This window comes from Rhincodon typus, chromosome 42 (assembly GCF_021869965.1).
Source record: "Rhincodon typus isolate 14 chromosome 42, sRhiTyp1.1, whole genome shotgun sequence".
NCBI classification, from domain to species: Eukaryota; Metazoa; Chordata; class Chondrichthyes; order Orectolobiformes; family Rhincodontidae; genus Rhincodon; species Rhincodon typus.
Window position 1 is genome coordinate 9,329,689 of NC_063373.1, and position 22,168 is coordinate 9,351,856.

General features: G+C 43.7%; 1 protein-coding gene across 4 annotated transcripts in view; it reads left to right on the forward strand.

The window, feature by feature from the left end:
- Positions 1–6,964: 6,964 nt before the first annotated feature.
- Positions 6,965–22,168, forward strand: part of LOC125487527 (targeting protein for Xklp2-A-like) — a 34,243-nt gene continuing 19,039 nt past the window's right edge. For all 4 annotated transcript variants that reach the window (XM_048619187.1, XM_048619190.1, XM_048619188.1 and 1 more), the window contains exons 1-3: positions 6,965–7,030; positions 7,251–7,371; positions 10,185–10,287. In XM_048619187.1, the coding sequence (XP_048475144.1) occupies positions 7,269–7,371; positions 10,185–10,287 (206 nt within the window). In that variant the 5' untranslated portion in view covers positions 6,965–7,030; positions 7,251–7,268. The remainder of the gene's footprint in view (positions 7,031–7,250; positions 7,372–10,184; positions 10,288–22,168) is intronic.

A 22,168-nucleotide genomic window follows, 5' to 3' on the forward strand; every position in this document is an offset into this window, starting at 1 on the left:
ATGCTGCTTGGCCTGCTGTGTTCATCCAGCTTTACACCTTGTTGTCTCAGATTCTCCAGCATCTGTAGTTCCTCCTATCCCAGGAATTACTTTGACAAGGTTCAGCATGGTAGACTGGTTAGTGAGGTTAGATCACATGGAATCCAAGGACAGCTAGCGAATTGGATACAAAATTGGCTTTGCACTAGGAGACAGAGGGTGGAGAAGGTTGTTGCTCGGACTGGAGGCCTGTGACCACCAGTTTCCCACAAGAATTGGTGCTGGGTCCACAGTTGTTCGTCATTTGTATAAATTATTTGGATGAGATTACAGGAGGCATGGTTAGTAAGTTTGCGATGACACTAAAATTGGTGGTATAGTTAACAGTGAAGACAGTTATCTGAGAGTACAACGGGATCTTGATCAACCAGGCCAGTGGGCTGAGGAATAGCAGATGGAGTTTAATTAACAGAAGTGCAAGACATCGCATTTTGATAAGAAAAACCAGGGCAGGACTTACACAGTTAATGATGGGGCCCTGGGGCGTGTTGTCAAACAGAGAGATCTCGGGGTGCAGGTAGATAAATTCTTGAAAATGGTCTTACAGGTAGAGAGGGTGGTGAAGAAAATATTTCACACATTTGCCTTCATCAGTCACAGCACTGAGTGCAGAGTTAGGGTGTCATGTTAAGGCTGTACAGGACATGGTAAGGCCACATTTGGAGTACTGCATATAATTCTGGTCATCCTGCTATAGGAAAGATGTTATTAAATTGGAAAGGTTGCAAAAAAGATTTACAAATATGCTACCGAGACAGGAGGGTTTGAGTTACAAGGAGAGGCTGCATAGGCTGGGATGTTTTCCATGGAGCATAGGAGGCTGTAAGGTGATCTGATAGAGATTTATAAGATCATGAGGGGCATAGATAAGATGAACAGCCATGTCTTTTCCCCAGGGTAGAGGAGTCCAAAACTGGATGGCATAGACTTAAGGTGAGAGGGGAAAGATTTAAAATGGATCTAAGGGGCAGCTTTTTCACACAGAAGGTGGCGTGTATATGGAATGAACTATCAGAAGAAGTGGTAGAGGTGAGTACAATGACAATTTGAAAGACTTTTGGACAGGTACATGGATAGAAAAGGTTTAAAGGGATATGGGCCAAATGCAGGGATTAGTTCAGGTTACAAAACCTGGTTCATGTGGACGAGTTGGGCCGAAGGGTCTGTTTCCATGATGTATGACTCTATGACTTAACTTCCAATGAGGTGACCAGCTCTCCTAAATTCCTGACTTGATTCCCCTGCAAGGTGAAACTGTTCTGCATTGAACTGAACTCCGAAATCTTCTGAACTGAATTCAAAACTACATTCCTTAAGGACTTGCCTTAAGGCAACATTGCCTTGAGGTGATTACTCCAACAGTTAAAAATCCATGAGACTGGATTTTTATTCATGTAAACTATAAAAGAATCTCTAAGTACTTGACTGCAATCATATGCTTTCTTGAAACTGATGTATTTCGGCCACTGCTTCAGATCTTATAAAAAAAGTTTGTTGTAAAAAGGCTTAACTCACAGAATTAAATAAAATCCATCTGCCTGTATTTGCAAAAAAGACTGAATTCCAAATATGTTATAATACATTACACATGTTGCATTACACCACACACATAAAGGTTGAAAGTTGTCTCATAAATAACCAGGGCAGGCAGGAACAAAGTAGAGAACGAGGAGGACTGATCAATTAAACTGCATTTCTTTCAATGCAAGAGGCCTAACAAGTAAGGCACATGAACTCAGGCCATGGTCAGGAACATGGGACTGGGATACCATAGCAATTACAGAGATGTGGCTCGAGGACTGGCAGCTTACTGTTCCAGGGTATAGACGTTATAGGAAGGATTGAGGGGTCAAGAGAGGAAAGGAGTGGCGTTTTTGATTACAGCTATATTTCAGGAGGATATTCCTGGGAATACATCCAGGGAAGTTATTTGGGTGGAACTCAGAGATAAGAAGGGGATGATCACTTATTGGAATTGTACTACAGACACCCCAAATAATCAGCCGGAAATTGAGAAATAAATTTGCAAGGAGATCTCAGTTATCTGCTTGGCTATGGTAGGGGATTTTAAACTTTCCAAACAAAGACTGGGACTGTCATCATGTTAAGGACTTGGATGTAGAGGAATTTGTTATGTGTGCACACGAACAGTTTCTGATTCAGTATGTGGATGTACCAACTGGAGAAGGTGCAAAACTTCACCTACTCTTGGGAATTAAGGCAGGGCGGGTGACTGAGGTGTCAGTGGGGGAGCACACTGGGGCCAGTGACCATAATTTTATTAGTTTTAAAATAGTGATGGAAAAAGATAGACCGGATCTAAAAGTTAAAGTACTAAATTGGGGAAAGGCCAATTTCAACAGTATTAGGCAAGAACTTTCAAAAGTTGAATGGGGGCACATGTTTGCAGGTAGAGGGATGGCTGGAAAATGGGAAGCCTTCAAAAACAAGATAACAAGAGTCCAGAGACAGTATGTTCCTGTTAGGGTGAAGGGCAAGGCTGGTAGGTGTAGGGAATGCTGGATGACTAGATAAATTGAGGTTTTGGTCAAGAATAAGAGGAAGCACATGTGAAGTATAGACAGCAGGAGTCAAGTGATTTCCTAGAAGAGTATAAAAGCAGTAGGAGTATACTTAAGAGGGACATCAGGATGGCAAAAAGGGGACATGAGATAGCTTTGGCAAATAGGGTTCAGGAGAACCCAAAGGGATTCTAAAAATACAACAAAGACAAAAGCAAATGAGGGAGAGAATAGGGCCCCTTAAAGATCAAGGCTACCTATGTGGGGGACCACCGGAGATCGGGGAGACACTAAATGAATATGTTACATCAGTTTTACTGTGGAGATGGATATGAAAGATATAGAACATGGGGAAATAAACTGCAACATCTTCAAAAATGTCCACTTTACAGAGGATAACATGCTGGATGTCTTTAAATGTATAAAGGTGGACAAATCTCCAGGACCTAATCAGGTGTACCCTAGAACTCTGTGGAAATCTAGGAAAGTGATTGTTGGGAGATATTTGTATCATCGATAGCCACAGGCAAGGTACCAGAAGACTGGAGGTTGGCTAGCGTGGTGGCACTGTTTAAGAAAGGTGGTAAAGAAAAGACAGGAACCATAGACCAGGGAGCTTGACATCGGTGGTGGGCAAGTTGTTGGAGGGAATCCTGAGGGACAGGATTTACATGTATTTGGAGCGGCAAGGGCTGATTAGGGATAGTCAACATGGCTTTGTGCATGGGATATCTTGTCTCACTAACTTGAGTTTTTTTGAAGATGGAACAAAGAGGATCAATGAGGGCAGAGTGGTGGACATCTTCTTTGTGGACTTCAGTAAGGCATTCGACAAGGTTCCTCATGGTAGATTAGTTAGCAAGGTTAGATCACATGGAATAGTGGGAGAACTAGCCTTTTGAATACAGAACTGACTCAAAGGTAGAAGACAGAGAGTGGTGGTGGAGGGTTGCTTTTCAGACTGGAGGTCTTTGACAAGCGGTGTGCCACAATGATCAGTCATGGGTCCACTGCTTTTGGTCATTTATATAAATAATTTGGATGTGAACATAGGAGGTATGGTTAGTAAATTTGCAGATGACACAAATTGGTGGTGTAGTGGACAGCAAAGAGGGTATTTTGGAGTACAACAGGATCTTGATCAGATGGGCCAATGGGCCAAGGAGTGGCAGATGTAGTTAATTTAGATAAATGTGAGGTGCTTTATTTTGGAAAGCAAATCAGGGCAGGACTTATACACTTAATGGTAAGGTCTTGGGGAGTGTTGCTGAATAAAACAACCTTGGAATGCAGGTTAGTATTGAATCAGAGATAGTAGGAACTGCAGATGCTGGAGAATCCGAGACAACAAGATGCAGGGCTGGATGAACACAGCAGGCCAAGCAGCATCATAGGAGCAGAAAGGCTGACATTTCGGGCCTAGACCTTTCATCAGAAAAGGGGGAGGGGAAGGGGGTTCTGAAATAAATAGGGAGAGAGTGGGAGGCAGATAGAAGATGGATAGAGGAGAGGATAGGTGGAGAGGAAACAAACAGGTCGAAGAGGCGGGGATGGGGCCAGTAAAGGTGAGTGTAGGTGGGGAGTTAGGGAGGGGATAGGTCAGTCCAGGGAGGACGGACAGGTCAAAGGGGCGGGATGAGGTTAGTTGGTAGGAGATGGGGGTGCGGCTTGAGGTGGGAGGAGGGGATAGGTGGGAGGAAGAACAGGTTAGGGAGGCGGGGACGAGCTGGACTGGTTTTGGGATGCGGTAGGGGGAGGGGAGATTTTGAAGCTTATGAAATCCACATTGATACCATTGGGCTGCAGGGTTCCCAAGCGGAATATGAGTTGCTGTTCCTGCAACCTTCAGGTGGCATCGTTGTGGCACTGCAGGAGGCCCAGGATGGACATGTCGTCTGAGGAATGGGAGGGGGAGTGGAAATGGTTCGCGACTGGGAGGTGCAGTTGTTTATTGCGAACCAAGCGTAGGTGTTCTGCAAAGCGGTCCCTGAGCCTCCGTTTGGTTTCCCCGATGTAGAGGAAGCCACACCAGGTACAGCGGATGCAGTATAATACATTGGCAGATGTGCAGGTGAACATCTGCTTGATGTGGAAAGTCTTCTTGGGGCCTGGGATGGGGGTGAGGGAGGAGGTATGGGGGCAGGTGTAGCACTTCCTGCGGTTGCAGGGAAAAGTGCTGGGTGTGGTGGGGCTGGAGGGGAGTGTGTGCTGCTTGGCCTGCTGTGTTCATCCAGCCCTGCACCTTGTTGTCTTGGAGTGCAGGTTCCTTGTTTGTTGAAAGTTGGGTCACAGGTAGATAGGATCGTGAAGAAGACATTTGGTATGCTTGCCTTAATTGGTCAGTGCATTGAGTATAAGAATTGAGAGGTCATGTTGCAGCAATACAGGACAATGGTTAGGTTGCTATTGGAATACTGTGTGCAGTTCTGACCTTCCTGTTTTAGAAAGGATGATGTGAAACTTGAAAGGGTTCAGAAAGCATTTACAAGGATGTTGCCAGGGTTGGACATCTTGAGCTATAGGGAGAGGCTGAATAGACTGGGGCTATTTTCCCTGGAGTGTCAGAGGCTGAGGGGTGACCTTATAGAGGTTTATAAAATCATGAGGGGCATGGATAGGGTTAACAGACAAGGACTTTTCCCTGGGGCGGGGGAGTACAAAACTAGAGGGCATAGGTCACTCGGCCACTGAGCCTGCTCTGCCATTTAATCAGATCACAACTGATTGGTTTTTAACCTCGACATTTTTACACATTCCCCACAAACTTTCATTCCCCTGGTAATCAAGTACCTTTCTACCAGTGCATTGAAAACATTTACGGATTCTGCATCCATTGTCCTTTTAGGAACAAAATTCCGCAGACTCACAACCGTCTAAAAAAAAGTTACTTAGCTCTGTTTCAAATGTGCACCCGTTATTTTTAGACTATGACCCATCATTCTAGATTCTCCCACAAGAGGAAATATCCTTTCAACATTGAACTGGTCAGGTTCCCTCAATTACATCACTTCTGACCCTTCTAAACTCTAAATGAATCATGCCTAGCCTGTATAGCTTTTCCTCATATAGTGATCGGCTCATCCCAAGAACCAGCCTAGTAAACTTTCTCTGAAATGTGTCTTACTGTATCACCACCATTACTGACTTCCCAGCATTGTCCCCTACAACAGTATCACCATCACCAACATTTCAAAACAGACCCGCTATTGTATCAACACCACCACTGACATCCCTGACATTGCTCCTCACAGTGTCACCCTTACCACTGACTCCCCAACATTACCCCCACAGTATTCCACCCTCGCCAAATCCTCAACACTGGCCCATTCCAAAGTATCACCACCACCTCCAAACACTGTGCCTCTATAGTATCGCCACCTTCACCGACTCGCTCACACAGCAACCCCCCACATATTATCACCATCGTCACTGACTTCCCAACACTGCCCTAACAGTATAACCACCACCACCAACTCCCCAACACTGCCCACTGATTCTTCATCACTGCGCCCTCCTACAGTATCCCATCAGCACCAACTCCTCAACAATGGCCCCTCCCACAGTATCACCAGCACAAACTTCCCAACACTGCTCCTCAACAGTGGAACACCAGCGACTCCCCAACACTGCCCCCAACATTGGCCATTATCACCACCACAAACTCTCCAAGATGCATGCCCAACATTATCATCACCACAGACTGCACAACACTGCTCTGACAGCATCATTACTACCACCAACTTCCCAGCGCAGCACCCCACACTATCACTACCACCAATTCCCCAAATCTGTCCCCTTCAGTTTTACCACAGCTACCATTTTCCCAACAATTTCTCCCATGGTACCACTATCACCACCACCCCCACATCACCACCATCAAGAACACCCCATAATTTTCCGGCCGGCATCCTCGACTAGAAGGTGCCATTCAGGTGCATCTTCATCAATGCCAGTTCATCTGGTGGCCCAGTGGCTCAGTGGTTAGCACGGCTGCCTCACAGCATCAGAGACATGGGTTCAATTCCAGCCTCGGGTGACTGTCTGTGTGGAGTTTACACGTTCTCACCCCTGTGTCTGTGTGTGTTTCCTCTGGGTGCTCCGGTTTCCTCCTACAGTCCAAGGATGTGCAGATTAAGTGGGCTGGCCATGCTAAATTGCCTATAGAGTCTAGGATGGGAAATGCAGGGATAGGATAGGGCAAGTGGTGGATCTGGGTGGGATGCTCTTCGGAGGGTTAGTGTAGACTCGATGGGCTGGATGGCCTGCTTCAACACTGGAGGAGTTCTATCTATGTCAACAAGCAAGACCTGCTATTGGAGGAGAAGGCTGTGACCTCACCAGCCACAATTTCGAATCGGTTGGGTGTTAAGATTGAAATTAAAATGTCATTGGCCAATACCTGATTGGTGTCCCACTTTTAATGCAATTTTCTGATAGCTTTGGGAATAGGATCTTGTATCTAGTAAGGGGTGAGTATGGTGTTGTGTATTGGTTTTGTCCCTAAACTAGTGGGGCAGGGTTAATAACTCAATTTCCCTCATTTTAGTTTATTTTCTTGTCTATGAGACTTGCTGTTTATTTTGAGTTCTTTTGTTGGACAAAATTAATATTAATCTTCCTTTGGGGGTTAATGCTATGCTATACTATGCTTAATCCCTTCTTTCTATTTTTATGTTGTCTTTCACATAGTGAACAACCAATTTGGGAATGGAAAGAAGTGCCAAAGTGACTTTACCCACTGCACACTGGAAACATGGAGTACCAAAAGCTACTGTGTGTCCAATGACTTACCAAGAGTCTTTTGTGTCTGGTATGACTATTATTCTAGTATTGGCTTCTATAGCTCCTCTCTTCTTTAGATGCTAGTGATTGGTGCAGGATAGAGGGATTTGTGTGTTGGCAGTGGTTATGTGCCTGCAACATGAGGCTAGGTCTTGTGAATTTGCCTACTCACTACTCAAATATTTCTAATGGGTCTGGAGGATCAAGTGGAAAAAGCAAAGATAGCAGAGCATCCTGGCAACTTCTCTGGAAAAAGGTTGATGATCATGGTTTTGTCTTCAATTGAAGATCTTGCTGACCAGGCACACAGGAGATTTGTTTAGTGCTACCTTGAGTGTTTTGAAGGACTAAGATGCAAGAGCAGAAGCTTGTCACTCAATGAAGTACTGATTGATCTGGTACTTCAAATCTGCTTTCTTACCTTTCAGCATAATCCTTTGGCCCCTTTACTGTGGTGTTCTATAGAGATCAGTGCTGGATTTGATTTTGTCATTTGTATGAATCACTTGTATGTGTATACAGAAGGCATGGTTAGTAAGCTTGTGGTTGACACCAAAGTTAGTGGTCTAATGGACAGAGAAGGTCTTCTAAGATTACAAAAATCTTGATCAATTAGTCACTAGGTGAGTGGTAGATGGCATTTAACTTGGATATGTGAGGCATTGTATTTTAGTGAAAAAAGGGCATGACTCCTACAATTAAAAGTAGGGCCTGGGTTCTCTTGTGGAACAGAGACCTAGGGGTTTAGGCACAATTCTTAGAAATTTGTGTGACATGTAAATAGGGTAGTTTTGGTGTTTAGTGCACTTTTTTCCTTCATTGCACACTCTGAATATAGGAGTTAGGAAGTCATATTCTGGTTGTACTAGATGTTAGTACTCCAGAAGAGGAGTCACTATCAGTTTGGCTTGGTCCCTTCATAGGAAGGATATTAAGTTGGTGAGGGTTCAGTAAAATTTACCAGGATGTTGCTAGGAATGGAAGGCTTGTGTTAAGGACAGGCTGGACAGATTTGCATGTTCTTTGGTTTATTGGCACAAGTGGCTGAAGGGTGACTTTAACTTTTTTAAAATTATGAAGGATAAGGTCAATGAAAAGTGCTTTCCCTACAGTAGGAATTTCAAGTCTAGGGGATATATTTTTAAGATGAAAGGAGAGATTTTAAAGACATGAAGGACAAATCTTACTGGTATTCTAGAGGAAGTGGTGACTGTGGCTACTTGAATAATTGAGGCTTGGTGGGATAGGGGCTAAGCACAAGCAGGTGACCACACTGCTATGGGTCTGGAGTCACATCTTGACCAGACAAGTTAAGGATGGCATGTTCCTTCTTGACAGAACATTATTGAATCAAATGGGTTTTCCCAGTGCTTGAGTTTCATGGTTCACCATTACATTTCACTGTTCTTTCATGGAAATGTGGGTCTCTCTGGCAATGTCAACTGATATTCTCCACACTTCACCCTAGAGAAGGCTGAATTACCTTGAGCTACTGCAGTTGTTCCTGTAGGAACATTCCAGGATTTTGTGACCATAAAAGAACAGTAGTCAAGGCTGGCTGAGGCTTAAAGGGAATCTTGCGAGTATTTCTGCCACACATTTAGTGGGCATTTTTTGTCTTGAATGGTGCTGAGCTTGAATGTTGGAGCAATGCCCATCTGCTGTAGAACTGATAACTATGCTGAGAAGGATGCAGAGGTGCTTGTGTTTGGACAAGTTGAATGGGTAAACAAATTGCAGATGAATTTCAATGAGGTTATCTAGTTTCTTCACATAAGGATACCCATCAACTGGGGAAATAGAGACAAAAAAATCTGCTGTCTGCTTTCACCAGTTAGTGAAGACAAGCATGAAATTCACTAGATGAAGGCAATGAATGGTATGCCTCATTTCATAGTGACAGGGTTTGTGTACAGGACCAAGGGTATTTTGCTGCACTTGTACGAGTTTGAGACCAGACCTGGAGTATCATGCAGTTTTGGTCTCTCTATCCATGGAGTGCAAAGAGGGTATAAACTAATTCTGAGTAGGTAGGATTGATGTACACTAACAGATTTTACTGGTTAGGACTCACACTCAATCTCAAATGAGGGGTATTTTTTAAAAACCTAAAGCTTCCTGCTGGATTAGAAAGGGTAGATGCAAGAATAATATTCCTATAACATTCCTGATTCCTCTGGACTCACCTGCCAGAAGTCAGACTAAGGATATGGATAGCACTAGGGAGGAATTTACCCAGAGTGGTAAGCGTAAGGAATTTAATGTCACAGGAAACTAACAAGACCTGAAGGTATAACTCTCTAAGACCAAGACTAAAGGATCGGAGGAGAGACTGAGTTGCATGATTGGCCATGAGTGTATTGAATGGTGGAACAGGCTCCAAGAGCCAAGTGGGCAGTTTCTACTTCATCACTGAGCTGGCTGCCTCAATAGATGGACAAACTTTGGAGTTAGGGACTAAGTTACTTTACAGTTTCCTAGCCTCTGATCCACTCGTCTCCATAGTCATTGCATCACTGAAAATGGTAAGTAGACTAGTTGTAGTAACCCTGAGGATATTGGATGTAGTGATAGCAATGCCTTCACTATAAAGATGTGATGTTCAAATGTCATGCTAGGAAATGACTACCTTCAACTTGTGTGGCACATGTTACCTGACAGCCTAAGGATGCTAGGTTTGAGTCTGCTTTTACCCACTGCATGATCAGTATGAATTTGCCAGGAAGCTCTGTCAATAGACACATGGACTGGCTTTAATGTCAATAATTTAAGACACTTGCTTTTGCTAACTAGTGAGTCAACATCACTGATTCAGATCTCTACCTTCTATACTTTTTACAGACTTGGATGAGTCAAGCGGTGAAATTCAGACTTCTTCTCCTGACATCTCCCAGTCAGCCCATCAGTCCAGTGTAGTCAATGACAATCCCACTTTTCCATTGGTGTAAGTACAAGTTTTCTCATGTCCTTATTCAAACTCTCTCTCTCTCCTGATTGGTAAGTGAATATTGGTATCCAGTTCTCAAGAGTGACTATGTTCAAACCTCTGTCACACTGGGAAATGCAATCTAATAGCAGAAATAGGCCATTGGCCCTTCAGACTTGATGGGCTGAATGGCTTACTTCTACTCCAATAGCTTAGTCTTTGGATCTAATCTGCCATTTGATCATCCTTGCCCCTTTCCCTGCCTGTTCTGTGTAACCCTACATCCTTGACTCGAGTTTTGAATATGAATCCTTAAAGCACCCTAGACAGCAACCCTTGCCCCCCACCCCAATGCAATGGTAAGGAAGTCTGCAGATGTACTAGTGCATTCCTTCCCCTCACCAACCCCCACCTCCACCCCTCCCCCTCCCCCCTCCCCACAAACCCTGGTCTAACTGTGTAATCTCAGATTAAGTGTCACCTAATGTTCACTGTCTATCCCACAATTCTATTCACAGCATCTACCCTATCAAGTCTTTTAAAACATATGCTTCATTAAGGTCACACTTTCATTATTCTAAACTCCAATGAGTACAAGCTCAACTTCTCCTTAAGAGAAACCCCCTCTGTCCCTGTAATTGTGAACCTTCTTGGAACAGCCTCCAAGCCAGGAAAGCCTGCCTTGGATAAGGGGGCCAATCTGTTTACTATTCCAAGTGCATGACTAGTTCTTTCCCTGTAGTTGTATTGAAAAACCACCTCTTCAAAGGGAATAGTGGTTAAAAATGAAACACACCCCACTTGCCCTCAACATTGCCAGTTAAACTTAGATTTACTTTGAGACAATACCCCATAAGACTAGAGAAGGTGTAGAGCTGGATGAACACAGCAGGCCAAGCAGCATCACAGCAGCAGGAAGGCTGATGTTTTGGGCCTAGACTCCTCAGAAATGAGGGAGGGGAAGGGGGTTCTGAAATAAATAGGGGGAGGCTGATAGAAGATGGGTGGAGAGGAGACACAGGTCAAAGGGGCAGGGTTGGAGCCAGTAAAGGAGTGTAGGTGGGGAGTTGGAGGACAGACAGGTCAAGGGGTGGGGTGAAGTTAGTAGGTAGGAGATGGAGGTGGGACAGGGGATAGGTGGGAGGAAGGACAAGTTAGGGAGGGCTGCAATGTGGACTTCACAAGCTTCAAAATCTCTCCCCTTCCCACTACCGCATCCCAAAACCAGCCCAGCTCATCCCTGTCCTTCCTCCCACCTGTCCCACCCCATCTCCTACCTACTAACCTCATCCTGCCCCCTTGACCTGTCTGTCCTCCCTGGATTGACCTATCTCCTCCTAACTCCCCATCTCTCTCTCTCACCCTGCCTCTTTGACCTGTCTGTCTCCTCTCCACCTATCTTCTCCCCTATCCATCTTCTATCCCCTCTCCATATCTATTTCAGAACCCCCTTCCCCCTCCCCCTTTCTGAAGGGTCTAGGCCCGAAACATCAGCCTTCCTGCTCCTCTGCTGCTAGGCCTGCTGTGTTCGTCCAGCTCTAAACCACCTTGTTATCGCAGATTCTCCAGCATCTGCAGTTCCTACTATCTCAAACAATTTTAACCCCATAACACTAGTTGCTTTTTGCTGTTTCCCATTGCTTAAATATTCATCACCTGCACTCCTGCCAATGAAGCATGGTTTGACAGACCAGAATTTGTTTTAACTTTGCAAATTCTGCAGTGAGACACTGAACTTGAGGCCATCAACGTACTTCAGGCAAAGAACAGTCATTAAACAACCAGCCTAAACATTTTGATAAAGATCAAATTTGATTCCACTCTTTACCCCAGCAACATCCCCCTCAAACATTATTCCAGTGAAATCACATCTTTGAATGCTCACTTGACTGACCAGCAACAAAAACTGCATTTTGTGCAACCTCTGATATCTGGGGACAACCTAACTCTGACTCTTGAACATTTATATAAAACTCTAGTTACTTCTATTAGCTGTGAATCAGCAGCTGTACTGGTTCAGTTCTCTCCTGAACCAGCTTTTATCATCTGGGCTCGTGCACTCTGCTCTCAATGTAACATTGCTGGCAATTCTTCACAGGTCTAGCAACATTAGAGGTGAAACAGCACAGTTAACATTTGAGCCCAGTGGCTCTTTATTAGGACTGGTAACAGCAAAGAGGTGGTATTTGCCTGGGAGATGAGGCTTTAGGCAGTTGGGAAGTGAACGGATGTGTGGAGATGTGAAAGGAGCAGGCAGACAAGGATTATTGATAGCAAGCCAGGACAGAATCTGGGCAAGTGATAATGAGCTACAAAGAAGATAATGGGTAGAATGTGCTGAAAAGCAACCCCATGTCATGACAGTCATAAAATATTGATTTTGGTCAATACTTCAGGGGTTATTTTGATTGAGGTGACTCAACTAGTTACCTCCAGTTGAGTCACATGATTTCTGTAAATACCATTTTGATCTAATGCCAGAGCTTTCTGACCCTCAAAGCATGTTAAGCATTAAACTTCATCACATGACTCAGGTCAGGACATGCCTAAAGACTATTGGGCTTGATGTCTGCATTCATCAGCTCAAACAGGAACTGGGCTAACCTTAAGGGTGGAATTGGCATTTTAAAGCAGTTGAACACTTTGTTGAATTTGAAGAGGTAAATCTGGGAGCATGATGCCCTGTTTTAAAACCATCAGGCATGTTGCACATTGGTTTAACATGTGCTACTTGACATCAATTCAAACTGTCAGCAAGCTGGTCAGTTAGCTCAGTTGGCTGAATGATGTCTAGTTTTGGGATTCAGTGGTACCAATAGTTCAGGTTCAAGTTAAGAACAGGGTCCCACATTTCTCGATCTCTCTCCCCTTGCCTCAGGCAAGGTGATCCTCTTGTTAGACCAATTCTTAATGACAGTAGCCCTATCACACTGACTAGTGACTTTTACCTCTAACAGTTTGGCTTTTTACCACCTTGAGGAATTTTGGTGGTACATGAATAGAGCCTGGACCAAGGTCTAGACATTAGTGTTTGTGGCATGACTCTTCAAGGGCCCAAATCCAGACAAAATGTGCTTAGTGATGGATGTGAGAAATGAAGTGGATCAACAAAATACCTGCTTGTGTTGGACCACCTCTAAACAAGTTGCAAGTGTTGGGCAATAGATGATCCTCAATGATTGGATGTATACAAAAGGTATTCTGAAAGAATGATCCATTTGACTCAGTAGCCATCATGCTATTTGTTCCATAAGTCAGTGTCCAAGAAACTGCAAAGCAGATCTTCACAAATGACAGTGCATGAACTACTTTTTGTTTGTAACTGTCCCTTCATATGGATGGTAGTGGAGCATTGGATTAAGATTGGTTGTTCAAGAGAATGTTGAAGTGTGGTCATCAGTCATTGGATTGCTGGGCCTATTTCAGAAAGCCTTAAAGACAACAACATTGTGGGTCTGATTCTAGTGTCCTTTAGGATAAAACTGTTGTCCTCACTTGGTGGTTCTGGCAGATACTTGAGCCAGATCTACTCGGTTGCTGTAGAGCTACATGAAGTGGGGCAGAGAATGGCCTTTAGGCCAATGTTTGCTTGTCCTCTGTTTAACACAATCTACACCCATTATTCCCAGGAATGGAAATGGCTATCTGCCTGCAATGAATTTTTCCAGAATTGTGGACCATAACTGGAGCAGTGTAGACTAGGTGTTCCTAGAATTGACCACTTCTCCATGGTAGCACAGTTGGAGGATGAATATCAGATCTTGGCTGGAATGTAACAAATAGACACTGAAATGAATAGTTGACAATGCAATTGGAGGGCTTCATGATCAAAAATTCTTCATGGAAGAATCTGATTTGAGCAGTGCTTTCTGCATCTCCTTGCCAGTGGCAAGGCCTTAGATGTCTAGTCTCTTGGCTCATTCTCTAGAATGAATAGTGCATACTTTTCTATTCAGTCCTTCATGGGATTTCTTGCTCACTCTGAACACTAACCTGGAGAAGCTGGTGGTGACTGCTTTTTATATTGTAGTCTACATGGTGTAGAGACTCCCTCAGTGCTGGAAGTGAGTATCAAAATTTAGATTCAGTTACTTCCTAAGTTTAGACTAAGGTGGCTTTTGAGAACTTCACTTGCCAAATAACATGACCATTTGGAAGTGACATGTCCAAGGAGCCTTGAGCAGCTGAATAGTTGTCTTTCCCAGGAAGTCAGATGAAGCTATGGGCTTGATTCATAGACATCTGGGTGTCGAGAAAGCAGGCAAATGTTGCACCCTTTTAATATAAAGACTACCTTAATTCCAAAGAAAATGACAACTAACTTCAGACCTCAAATGAAGCTCAGCTGGCCCAGATAAGCATTGTGTCCAGGCTTCTCAAATGGCTTTCCCTTGGTTCAGAATAACTAAAACCCATGGAACTGACAGCAGATTCCAACATTAAGCAAGTGGTAGAATTGTCTAGTCAGGTTCATCTGTAGGACCTGGGTGTTCTACTGTGGAGAACTTTGGTTATAACCAAACTTATAGTGAAGCAAACTTTATCTTGCCCTTAAACAAGGCACACAGGCAAATCTGAAAAGACTGTCCTGAACCTACAGGTAATAAAGTTGTCTTTGTCTTTTTGCTTTGGAAGGTTTACTTTTCAGTAATGATAAATCACAACTTATAACTGAATAATTACAGAAAATTGAGCCCCTTGGAACAGTGCAATCACTTAAATGACTCAGAACATTCAAACAGTTCTGGATTTCAGTTTGAGGTGTCACCAAGACACCACCTTTTTATGGTGAACCAGATAAGCAAAACCATGCTTAATTCTGTTTTTAGTGAAATTAAACTTTGCTTCAAATTCCACTGTGGAAAGTAATGTCTCCAAACATTACCATGGAAAAGGTCTGATTTAAAGACAAAGGTGCAATCTGGACATGGAGACAGGATTCAGGTGAGGGGAACAACTGCAGAATTGAGAAACAGGAAAAACCTATGCTAGGGAATTGCTGGCATGTGGAGGTTTGAGACCATGTTAAGATTGAGGAAATGTCTGAAAATCACTGAAAGGTATGTAAACATCCAGGGTATGGTAAGATGTACACCCTGCCATTATGGGAGACAGTGGGATTGCTGGTTAGCTGAGCAGATGTAATAGTTCACTAGCGAACAGCCAGATGACTGGAGGGCAATGTGGTTCCTTTGTGCAAGGGCAACAGGATAAGCCATCAGTAGTCTGATATAGAAACTACTGGAAACTTGAGACAGGATTAATCACTAACACAGGAATTGATCAGGGATAGTCAGCACAAATTTACTAGAGGCAGATCCTGTCTAATTTTTAAGTGACTGAACGTGGAGGGTAGTGCAATTGATGTGGCTTACACAGGCTTGTGTTCTTGTTAAAGGACTGGTATGGAAGCTTTCTACAAAATGTCTGCAGGATCTATGTTGGCCAACTGGACCTAAAATTCTCTCAAATGGGAAGTGAGTGATGGGTTTCTTGGTCTGGAAGCCTGTGACCACTAGCACCAGTGCTGGGACCCTTCATTACAGGAACTAATGTGGATGTAAATATGTTGTCAGGTGACATGACATTAGTGGAGGAGGATAGTCTCAAGCTATTGCCCTTCTGTTCCCATTACCTGGTAATGGCTAATGGACACTAATCCTGATAGGTGAGTTGCATTGTGGAGGTCTAAGGGATGAATGTACAATGAATGGTAGGCACCTAGGGAGTGTTGAAGAGAAAGGACCTTGATGTACACACAGGAAAAAGCAATCCTGAGGGAGTGTTGCCCTGTATTCCAAGATTGTGGTCACAGATGCAGCATTCAGCTCTTGTGCAAGGGTCATCCACACAGCTTCATTGTCTTTACAGTTTGGTCACTTTTGCCTTGGATGTCTCCTGGTGCCCTGCTTGGGGCAGGTTGATCTCCACAACTCACCTCTGCTCTCAGGTGGCACTAAAAACCACCCAGGACCTGTCAAAGTTCAGTAATGGTGGTGTGGGACCCATGCAGCATGACCATCTCCAGCTCACAGTGCACATGGAAGTCAGTACTGGTGGCAGGAAAGGAGCACATTGCTGAGATCCTTGGAATGATGTCAGATGGTAGCAACTAGAGGAGCAGAGGGTGAAGGCTACAGGGAAAGATGAACCCTTGAAGCTTTCTGTTTTGGCAACATTAATTTAATCACTTCAGTCACTTTAATCTGTAATTCAAGATGGTCCCAGAATGTGGCACCATTATAAACTTGGTTCACTGTACCAAGATACAAGTGACAATTAAAAATACAATCAAGTCATAGATCTCTGGAGGTGTTACCACATAGGTGGGATGAAGCCATATGGGATGCTTGCCTTGACTAATTCCTCTAGAACAGAAGTAAGGAAGTATATCTAACAAAACAAATTACTAGTTAGGCCACAGGTGGAACATGGCAGTTCTTGCCACAAGTGTGTGGCAACTAGATGTAATTGTGCCAGAGTGCAGAGGATTCACCAGGGTGCTGCCTGGGATGGAAAATATTAAGGAAAGATTAGATAAAGTGGGTTTGTTTCCTTAGTGGAGGCTGAATGGGATTTGATTGAGGTGTATTCTAGATCAGAATATTCCCCACAGATGTCTGACTAGAGGGCACAAATGGTTTTTCATGCAGAGGGTGGTGAAGGCAGGGACACATGCAACACTTTAATCTGGATGAGCACAAAATGCCAGGGTGGAGGTTAAAGTGCAGATACCCAGGATTAGTATAGACTGGTGTAGGTTGGGCTAAAGGGCTTAGTCTGACAGCATAGGAATATCAACACTATGAAATGACTAACATGGGGTTCTGAATCCCAATTTCAGGGACACAGCTGCTGCTTGATGTAGATCAGTCATATCTCTGTTTTCTCTGTATAGACACTGTACAAACACAGGACAGCACAGGAACAGACCTTTCAGGCCACTTTGTGCTGAGTGTGATGCTATCCTAAATAAACCATAGCTGCCTGCACATGGTCCACATCTTCTAATTCATGTCTGTCTAAACACAAACTTTGCTTTCATATCTGCTTCTACCACATCCTGGAAGCATGTTCCAAAGACACTGCCTTTAAACTTCCCACACTTAAACCTATGCCCTCTAGTATTTGTCATCTGTGCTACAAAAAGCTGTACCTTATCCATTGCCCTCTATTTCTTACACAAATCAAGATGCACCTCAGCCTTCATGAATGAAAACAATACATGTTAGCCACAAGGAGAGGTTAGGCAAATTGAAGCAACCTCCTAGTAAACCTCTTCTGCACCCAAATCCTCCTTTGCATATCAATGGCTGGACCCTTGGGAGCATTGATCTTTCCTTGCTCTCCACAACTCTGCTGATTTGCAACATCTGCAAACTTACTAATTGGACCATCCACACTTGTATCCAAATAACTAAAATTCCCATCATTGGTCCTTGCTGAACACAACAGGTCAGATCTCCAGTCAAAGACCCTTCCATGACTGCCTTGTCTTCTGTGGCCAAGTCAATTTTATCTCCAACCTGCCAACTCACCATGCATTCCAATCTTGTGGATCAACCTACCATGAAAGACCTTGTCTACATGGACTTTAGTAAAGCATTTGACAACAGACATTACCCTACCCTCATTCTTCACCTCAAACTTAACTTTGAGACATATGACTAAGTCTATTCTTCAAATTCCAGTGAATCCTCCAAGAATCTTCAATAAATACCCTACCAATGATATAAAGCTCACTGGCCTATAATGTTCTAGAAGATCCCCTGTTGCCCTTCAACAAAGGAACACCATTGGCTTTTCTCCACTCTTCCAGGACCTTGCCTGTGGCTAAAGAGGATACAGAATCTCTGAAGGCTCCAGCAATCTCCTCCCTTGCCTCCTTCAGTGTTTTAATTCCCCAGGGCCTGATGGGATCTACCTACCCTAATATTGTTTGAGATACCCAACATGACAGTCAATATGCCTGAGTATTAACAAACCCCTCAACTTACCATCCACCTTGGTGAATGCCAATGCTGAGTACTCACAAGGACTTTACTCACTCCCATTTGGCTCCATGCTTAAATTCCTTTTCCTTTCTCAAGCAACCATCTTGCTCATTAGATTTATACAATACCTTGGGATTTTACTTGAGGACATTTCATGGTCTCTTGTCAACCTCCTGATTTCTTTTTCTGCTTCCTTTATTCCTCAAAGGCCTCTTCCTGAAGTTAATACTTTCTCAATTAGAATATGCCTTGTCCACAAAATTCAGGAATTTTGTTATCCTTTTAGTTAATCTTCTCAGAACATGCCAGTTATGAACTCTGGTCAATCGGCTTTTAAGAACTCCATATCAAGTGGATTTACCATCAAATAATATTTCCTGTTCCTGCTTTCTGTTGTGATTAGCTGGTGCCAAACTGGCACTGTCACACAGGGGCCAGTCTTGTCCCTTTAACTAACTTTAAAACTTGCAGGATGATTATCATAGTTCTCAAAGTTGCCCCACAAACTTCAATCACCTGGCCAGACTCATTGCCCAATACAAGTCTAATATGGCCCCTTCCCTAGCTGGACTAATACATCTTATTTCAAAAGATCTCCTGTTTGGACAAAAATTCTGCTCCATCGAACTAGCAACAAAAAGACACTACCAATACACTCTTCCATCCACATGATCAGGAAAGTCACCAGGTTGATTGGGACAACACCTGGGATAGGCCAAGCAGAGATGAGCACCGGAATTCCAAGAAGCCTGGTTCACTACTAAGCCCATCAACAAACGGATCTGGATGCTATACATACACTCCACTGCAAAGAAAACCAGAAGTGAGGTAATCCAGCTCAACAGACACGAGTTTAAATACTAGGCAAGAAAACAACAGCATTTTATCAGAGGCTGCACTGATGTTACCCAGCAGGTTAATGAAACATCTGCAGGACAACAAACCAGCTCAGAGCCAACAATCCACAACATCCACCCCAACCTTAGAGCTCCATTTAAACCCCTAACTGAGGGAGTCCCATTTTCTGCTGGAGAAATTAGAATTGCCCACAACCCTGTTTTTAACATCTTTTCATGATCTTACACCTGTCCTCTAATTCCTGCTGGCTATTGGGAGGCCTGACCTATAACCCCTGTTATAGCAATTGCACCTTTCCTGAATTCTAGCCATATAGCTTCACTGGATGAGCCCTGCAAGATGTCCTCCGCTGTGACTTCGTTAATGAGGAATGCAAATCCTTCTGCCACAGTACACTCTAACACTCAACATCCAAACCTTGGAACACTGAGCTGCTATTCCTGCCCTTCTCTCAACTGAGTTTCTAATAGCCATCATACTGTAGTTCCATGTACTAATCTAGGCTCTAAGCTCATCTGCCTTGTCTGTTATGCTCCTTGCACTAATGAAAAAGAATTGGTATTTACATAAATGATCTGGATGTGAAATGTACAAGGCATGATTAAGTTTGTAGATGATACCTCCTAACTTTGTGTCCTTGATAGCAAGGAAGGTAATCAAAAATTAGACGAATCTTATTCAGATGAGGAAGTGGGCTGAGGATTGGCAAATGCAATTCAATACAGATGTGAGGTGTTGTACTTTTGGAAAGTCCAATCAGGGTAGGATTTGGACAATACATGGCAAGGTCCTGAGGATTGTTGTGGAACAGAACGATTTAGGAGTACAAGTACATGGTTCATTTGAAAGTAGTACCACACAGTGGTGAAGGCATTGAGTATAGGAGTTGGGATGTTACTTTACAATTGTACAAGTTGTCAGTGAGGCTGCACTTGGAGAATTGTATACAAATTTGGTCTTTCTCTTGTAGGAAAGACACACTTGACTTGGAAAGTGTACAAAGAGGATTTGATGTGGTTAGGACTAGTAGGCCTGAGTTATGAGAGGTTGGCCAGGATAGGACTGGCTGACCTCATTCAGGTGTGTATATAACATTTGAGGGGTATAGATAGGATGGGGATGGGGAACTCAAACTAGAGGGTGCAGATTTAAGTACTCAAGGGGCAACTTGTTGAGCATATGTAATGAGCTGTCAGTGGTTGAGGCAGTTACAATAGTAACACCTAAACACTTGGATAGGTACATGGGAAGGGTAAGAGATGTTCCAAATATAGGTATTTGGAACTGAATGGGCACCATAGTAAGCATAGACCAATTTGTGTCAAAGGGCCTGTATCCATGCTGTACTACTGACTGTTTCAGACTCCTGGTCAGGCTGTGTTCAGTAACCTGGCCTTGACTGTTCTTCCTATGAAACTGACTTGATATAGCCCCTCTCCTCAAACACCAACTGCTGACCTCCTGCTCTTATTCCTACATCACTTCACTATTTTAAACAGTGGCACTAGCAAACATCCCTGAAAGGATATGGTGCAACCTATCCTCAGTTCCCACCTACCCCAGAAGTAATCCCAACAATTACTACCCTAGAGGTTCTGTATTTCAATTTTCTACCTAACTACCTTATTCCTCTTGCAGGACCTCTTACTGCCTATGTTTTTAGTACCAAGTGGACCACAACCCCTTGCTGCTCACCACCCCTTCAGAATATTGTGTACACTCTCATCCTTGCACCAGGGAGGCAACACCATTCTGGAGTCTCCCTTATGGCCTGGCTAGAGTCCCTGATCTTACTGCTCACCTAAACTTTGACCCTCTCTGCTGTACAACAGCACCAGTTGTGGTGCCACTGATCTGGTGGCTGCTGTTGCTTCCTGAAGCCAACACAATATCAAAAGGTATCCCTGTTTAAGGGGAATGACCGCAGGAGGCTCCTGCACTGCCAGTAAACACTTGCTAGTCTTCCTGATCAACTCTTTCTTGACCCTTAGTGGTGGTGTGACCAACTCACTAAACATGCTAATTGAGTCCATTTACAGCTCCAGGCTCCAATGTGGTCAATCTGGAGTTGCAGTTAAACATAATCCACATGTACTCACCAGTGTCCCTGATTTTTCCACACTGCAGAAATATTTCACAGGGCTGACTTCTCTTCTCATTTTTGAACCTTGTCAAGTACAGACAATGCCCATTAACCACAAATCAGATTTCTCTCTTCCAACAAATTACAATGGCAAAAGTACTCTATAATCCACCTCCCTTCAGACATACTCCAATCTCTTGACCTGGTTCCTGAGCAGCCAAGCCTGCATATGGCTCCTGTTTACCTCTAGAACTCTGCCACCACTCTAACCCTGCTCCTCGGCTATTTATCCAGTAGCTCCTGTTCACACTCAAGTTCACTTTGCTTACTGTACTGCTGCTCCTAGATGCAGAAAGGACTCTTCACCTGCCTGAATCTGGAACTAGGGACGATCTTGGAATAGGAAAGACCACTTGGCATTGAGGAATTTCTTTAGTCATGATCCTTGAGCATCCTTTCTATTCCAAAGGACTGTGGAATCTGTCACTGACAGATCCAGTTCCACATACTGATGCAGATATCGTGGGAAGCTACAGATCTAATTCCAGTTGGAGCAGACTAACTGGTTCTAATTCCAATGTAAATACTGGACAACCTGGATCTGAACTTGGACTTGATGATGGGCTTTAACTTAGCCTCATGTACAGGAATGTAAATATCATGCTTTTCCTGCAAGACATTACTAAGACCTTTTTTAGGTGTTAAATTGCAAGATCTAGTCACTTTCTGAACTATATCCTTAAACTGGAAACTCCCTTGTTCCAGAATCCACTGAATTACACTTTGACAATTACCTTTTCGTTAACAGACTTTTGCCATTTGGTAACTCCCACAAGATGTGGGATGGTGCAGGAGGGAGGGATTCAGATACCTGGATAATTGGGGCTCATTCTGGGGTAGGTGGGACCTCTACAAATGGGATGGTCTACACTTGAACCAGAGGGGTACCAATATCCTGGGGGGG